Source organism: Otolemur garnettii, unplaced genomic scaffold, assembly GCF_000181295.1.
Source record: "Otolemur garnettii isolate 467f Iridium unplaced genomic scaffold, OtoGar3 scaffold00233, whole genome shotgun sequence".
NCBI lineage: Eukaryota > Metazoa > Chordata > Mammalia > Primates > Galagidae > Otolemur > Otolemur garnettii.
Window position 1 is genome coordinate 1,975,351 of NW_003852628.1, and position 6,217 is coordinate 1,981,567.

General features: G+C 49.5%; 1 protein-coding gene across 2 annotated transcripts in view; it reads left to right on the forward strand.

Moving 5' to 3' along the window:
• HNRNPL (heterogeneous nuclear ribonucleoprotein L) overlaps window positions 1-6,217 on the forward strand; it is a 19,655-nt gene that overhangs the window by 7,205 nt on the left and 6,233 nt on the right. For both annotated transcript variants that reach the window (XM_023508219.1, XM_003802144.3), the window contains exons 3-8: window positions 614-851; window positions 975-1,060; window positions 1,823-1,919; window positions 2,014-2,086; window positions 5,324-5,395; window positions 5,507-5,787. In XM_023508219.1, the coding sequence (XP_023363987.1) occupies window positions 627-851; window positions 975-1,060; window positions 1,823-1,919; window positions 2,014-2,086; window positions 5,324-5,395; window positions 5,507-5,787 (834 nt within the window). In that variant the 5' untranslated portion in view covers window positions 614-626. The remainder of the gene's footprint in view (window positions 1-613; window positions 852-974; window positions 1,061-1,822; window positions 1,920-2,013; window positions 2,087-5,323; window positions 5,396-5,506; window positions 5,788-6,217) is intronic.

The following is a 6,217-nucleotide window of genomic DNA, read 5'->3' on the forward strand; positions in this document are numbered from 1 at the left end:
TTTTTTTTTTTTTTTGCAACATTCTCACCATGTTGCCCTCTGTAGATTATTGTGGCATCACAGCTCACAGCAACCTCAAACTCTTGGGTTTAAGCAATTCTCTTGCCTTAGCCTCCCAAGTAGCTGGGAGTACAGATCCCCGTCACAATGCCCAGCTATTTTTTGTTGCAGTTGTCATTTTTTAGCTGGCCTGGGCCGGGTTTGACCTGCCACCCTCGATGTATGTGTGTGGCACCGTAACCACTATGTTACAGGCACTGAGCCAGGAAATATTTTTTGAGTATCTGGTGTGTGTGAGATACGTTAGTAAGCAAAACTATTCTGGGTTCCTCCTCTTGGAAAGTATTGCCCACCCAGAGTGCTTTGCACTGCGATAGAGCAACCTCAGGAATCTGTGGGAAGCCTCTTCTTAGTGAGGTGAGAGTGGTGATGAAGGCTTCCCAGAGAAGGTGATGACTTAGCTATACATCTCTTGGTTTGTGGTACCATGGGGTGTTCAGGTTGGGAAATGATGACATGGTTTTGGAGGAATGTGTCCATAAAAATTTGGAGGGCCTTACCATCTTGTCTCTTATCTCCCTGAGTGGATTGAAACTTTTGTTTTTTATGACAGCTATGTGGTAGTAATGCCTAAAAAAAGACAAGCACTGGTGGAATTCGAAGATGTATTGGGGGCTTGCAATGCCGTGAACTACGCAGCCGACAACCAAATCTATATTGCTGGTCACCCAGCTTTCGTAAACTACTCTACCAGCCAGAAGATCTCTCGCCCTGGAGACTCAGATGACTCCCGGAGTGTCAACAGTGTGCTTCTCTTTACCATCTTGAATCCTATCTACTCTATTACTACGGTGCGTGCGGCAAGCATTCCTATGGTTCCTCTGTGAGGGTCCCCTCCTTTTTCTCTCCAGCTCTTCACCCAAGCCAGAGTGACCTGCAGTGCCCCTTCATCTTGCTCATCTTTGCGTTTACAGGATGTTCTGTATACAATCTGTAATCCTTGTGGCCCTGTCCAGAGAATTGTCATTTTCCGGAAAAATGGAGTGCAGGCCATGGTGGAATATCCTTTGCTGAGAAACAGGTGTTCTTTGTAGTGGACACTCTCATGGGGTTTGGAAGGGGGCCATTCTTTTAAGTACTTTGTATCTGCTGAATGCCTGCTATGTGCCAGAAGCCTTTACAGTCAACAGTCTGATGGGAGAGACAGTTAATAAACAAGGAGCCAGAAGTACAGTGTGATGGAACAGAGTGCTATAAGATACAAGGTAAAGGAATTTAAAAGGGGATCTGGGAAGGTTTCTGAGGAGATAGGAGTTGGTATTCAGGGTGGAAGAAGCAGGCTCTGTAGGGGTCCTAAGGTGGGAAGGAGCTTAGTATTGGAGAACCTGGAAAACTTGAGTACTGTAGAGTGATGGATGGGAGAGGGGTTTGTTAAGTTTTTAGGACATCTTAGACAAAGCTGCATGACACTCAGTATAGGCAACAATCTGGTTGATGTCTCAGATTGTTCAGGTTTAGTCAAAGGGCCAAAGAAAAGACCTGCAATTGAAGAAAAGGTGGCATGGCTTGGGATGGTGGGAGAGGAAGTGGGCTGGGGGAGGGGTATAGATCATGAGATCTAGCCAGTTACTGCTCACCCAGGGAAGTAGTTGAGTCCATCTGCTCAGTTTTGCCTTCATCCTGAAAATGGTGGCTACGGGCCATGAGCTGATCCCAGAGCACTGCAGTCTTTGAGTGTTACCTTGTTCTCATTCCTTTCTGGGACAATTTGAAGTCCTTTCCCAAAAGCTCCTATGGTGGGAATTTTCTTGACAAGACTCACATTTGACTCTGTTCAAAGTGCCCAGCGGGCTAAGGCCTCACTCAATGGGGCTGACATCTATTCTGGCTGTTGCACTCTGAAGATTGAATATGCGAAGGTAAGTCAGGGCATCTGACTGCTGAATGCATGCTGTGGGGCTCCTTCCAGGTGAACTGACATGGCTGATCTCAAGTTTTGTCTTGTCCTTTCAGCCTACGCGCTTGAATGTGTTCAAGAATGATCAGGATACTTGGGATTATACAAACCCCAACCTCAGTGGACAAGGTAATCCTGATGGCCACTTTGTTTTAAACACACCTGCCTTGCCGTCACTCGGCTAGCAGCGCACTTCATAGACCCGGGCTCAGGGTTATGTAATGCCATTGGGCTCCCTGTGGACATGGGAGGGTCTTGCGGTATGCTCTTGGCAAGAATATCTTGGTGGGAGAATGGCAGTGAGGGGCCTTTGCTTCTGAGGGCGCCAAGTCAAGGCTAAGGCTCGGCGGTGGAGAGCAGGGCTCACTGAGGATGAGGTGTGGTGGTGGGCTTAGAAACCAGCTCCTTCTAGAGTCTGGTTAGGGTCGTTGACTCTGCATTCTCCCTGGGCCAATAATTGTCCTTTTGTTCTGTACACTTGAGAGTGTGTGATTTGGGGGGAGATAACAGTTGGGGGTGACAAGGGCTCCTGGGTCTTGTAGCAGAGCCTTTAATTGACCAAGGTGACCTTCTAGAGGTAAAACACTCTGAATTGGCCCAGGGCATACATGACTCAGTTCTTTTGTACAAGGGACTCCCTCGTATCTCTACAGGGGGCCCAGAAGGATAGCCCTTTTCTTAGTGTCCGTCAAGAATGGTTTGCTGTTGGTAGGAGGAAGAGGCGGAGGATGGCCTGTGAAAAAAAACAGTGGCACCTCCTCAGCAAGACCATCCATCTGTGTGTCTTGGTCTGATACGCTGGACCAGGCTGTGGCTGAGGGAGGAAAGTGGTTGCTGACATTGCACAGGCGCTGGGAGGCCAGAGGCCACTATTGCCAGGCAGGCCTGTCTTGCCCTTGCAAATGGGAAGCAGCGGGCAGGGTGGGCTAGAATCTTCCCAGGACCCTCACAGTGGGCCCTGTGGGCCTGGATGCTCCCTCCAAAGGTCAGAGGCAAATTGGTGGCCAAGTGAATGTACCAGAGCGGGCAATGGCATTACATGACTGCTAACAGAAACATGGCAATCAACCATTTCTTCTCCAAGGAACATAAATAGAAGATGTGCAGACCGGCAGGGGCTAGTGGCAGGGGCTGGCTGTGCATTGGTTTTGATGCCTCTCAGCTTTGGCCGCCCCCAGGGCTGGGGCCCAAAAAACAAGGGCTGATGAGGTAACCTGGAGTGAGGGCGGTGCTTGGCCACCCCCTCGGAAACCATACTTCAGCGGCTCTGCCTCTGCACATTGCTCACCAACACACAGGGTAGAAAACCACTAGCTCTTCCTGGAGAGAACAGAACATGCAGCCTCCACCACGTCCCCAGAAACAGCTGCAGACTTGAGCTCACTACATCAAGAACACCACACCGTGCTCCAAGGAACAGCTACAAGCACAGAGACAGAGGCAGACAGAGTCAAAGAGAGAAAGAGACGCAACATGGCAGCAGACACTGCTTTTTTTACTAAACATTAAAAAAAGTCAAAATCCAAGCAAACTTGAACCCGAGAATGTACACAGAAGTAGGAAACACAGAGAACAGAGCTCTCCCAGCCAGCCAGCGGTGCTCTTTTCGGAGAACGGTTCATAGACTGAAGTAGATTCCATGGGCCTCCAAGACAATAGGATCCTCTCTCCATTCCTCGCCACATGGGTTTTGTTTTTTAAGTCCTTTGGTTTGGGGAGGGCCTTCTTTTTTTTTCTGTTTTGATATTTTTTCTGCAGTCACCAGCTGCCAACATAATCTGCACCAACTGGAGATCAGAAACAAACCAAAAAAAAGCTTAAACCACAACAAAAAAAAATCAAAAAACCAAAACAGACCTAAAACCAGACAGCCAAACAGCTCAGAGGCACACAGTTACCTGCTGGCGGGTAACCGGGAGTGCTCCCAAGGCCAAAAAAAAAAAAAAAAGCTCGAGCATAGTGGGGCCACTGGCACACTCCATACCCAGGAGACACGCACACGGAGCGCTACACAGCCAGAAGCACCGCACTGCAGCACATAATGTGAGGAGGTGACAACACGGACACTACCCACTTCATACACCTTTATTTCCACTTTTCTGGTATCTTCTGAGGACAGAACATCTGTGAGCCATTTTTGATTTAATCAAAACATTGACTTTTAAAACGATTCTTTAAAAAAATTATAGCGGATATATACCGTAACTTGTATTTATGACTGTAAAACCATGTGATGCAGGGTCGCAGTGTATGTTTGATGGGACGCCATCTTTCAGAACTGTGCTAACTCACTGTTGAAGCGTCCAATGGTAAGAGAAAATACAGATTTGTTTTTTGTGACAAATGGACATTGTACTCTGTACTTCTGCTGTAAGTAGTCTTTTTCCATCTTTGTAATGACTGTTGAAAACAAAACCCAGGACGGGTGGCAAGAAAGGTTTTTGAGCCCTGGGGTTTGGAGTCAGCCATACCTGGGTTCAAATCCCGGCTCAGCCACTAACTTGCTTTGTGACCTTGAGCCAAAATGTCTTTTAACTGTACAGTTAAAAGTTAACGATTCCGTTTTCTCATCTGTAAAATGGGGCTAAAATACTATGACCTACCTCATAGGGTTGTTGTGAGGAATTCCAGAAGCTGTGATGTTTGTAAAGCACTTAGCCCAGTGTCTGCCACTTAAGCGCTAAAGTAATGGTAGTGATTATAAACTGCAGCTGGGGTTGGGTGGTGGATCTGCGCGATGCCATTGTTGGGTCTGAGAATGTTGATGCCTTGTACATGATTGCTCTTTGAACTGACTCTGCCTTTGCCCTGATTGTCAGCTCCTACAGCTCAGCCCCTCTCCTCAGGCTGGACGTGAATGGGTGGGAGGGCGACTGGGGCCAAGATTGAGGAGGAAGAAAAAACCTAGAGAGTGGGGACAAGAGCTCCTAGAACCTTGGGGCTTTGGGGGTCAAGTTTCACCTTTTTGCCTGGGTTATTATTTTCATGCTCTTAATCTCCTCTCCCTTCACTGGGAGATGCAATAGAAAGCTGCTTTCATTCCTTCTGTTATATCAGCTTTCATAGCAGCTGTAAGTTCTCCAGAGGGCCCAGGACCTGGGTGTCCCACCAGGGCCAGGACAGCTGAGAGATCACAGACCCTGGTCTCTCTCATCCGTCACAGAAAAAGGAGACCAGCCCTCTTGATAAGGGGAGGAGAGATAGGTTTGGGCTTCATGCCCAACTTGGGCCATGAAAGAAGGCCCCAGCAGCCTTTGTAAAAAGGGAGACTTTGCAGTGAGGCTCCCGGGAGCTGAGATTAGCCTCTGTAGTCAGGAGGGAGAGAGATCACCTGAGTTAGGCACTGAATGTTGTCTCTGTTCACAGGTGACCCTGGCAGCAACCCCAACAAACGCCAGAGGCAGCCCCCTCTCCTGGGAGACCATCCCGCAGAATATGGTGAGGGCAGGGGGTTCCCCTCCGTGGACTCCCGTGGCTCATGTGCCCCTGCCCGCCGCCCGCCGCGCAAATTCTCACCCGTCCTCCCTCTCTTTCCTTCCCACCCCCCAGGAGGGCCCCACGGTGGGTACCACAGCCATTACCATGATGAGGGCTACGGGCCCCCCCCACCTCACTACGAAGGGAGAAGGATGGGTCCACCTGTGGGGGGTCACCGTCGGGGCCCAAGCCGCTACGGCCCCCAGTATGGGCACCCCCCACCCCCTCCCCCACCACCCGAGTATGGCCCTCACGCCGACAGCCCTGTGCTCATGGTCTATGGCTTGGATCAATCTAAGATGAACTGTGACCGAGTCTTCAATGTCTTCTGCTTATATGGCAATGTGGAGAAGGTGAGCTGCTGCTGAGTCGACTGTTTTCCTTGTAGACCTGGCAGGCCTGAGGGAGGCCCTGAGCCTCAGCTTGCCAGTCAGCAAAAGGGGAAGAGCCAGTGTGAGCCTGGCTTGGAGCAACCTGACTCAAGTGATAACTTGGTTAGTTAACTCAGGTGACCTGTTAGACAGGTTTTGATTGGTCCTGGCTATATGGAGGTGTTTTGTTTTCTTTGAATTACCAATATTTTGAAAATCAGGATTTTGTCATATAAGAGTACTAGTATTGGCTTGGCGCCGGCTAAGGCGCCAGCCACGTACACCTAAGGTAGCGGGTTTGAATCCCCAGCCCGAACCCGCCAAACAATAATGACCGCTGCAACCAAAAAATAGCCAGGCGTTGTGGCGGGCGCCTGTAATCCCAGCTACTTGGGAGGCGGAGGCAGGAGAC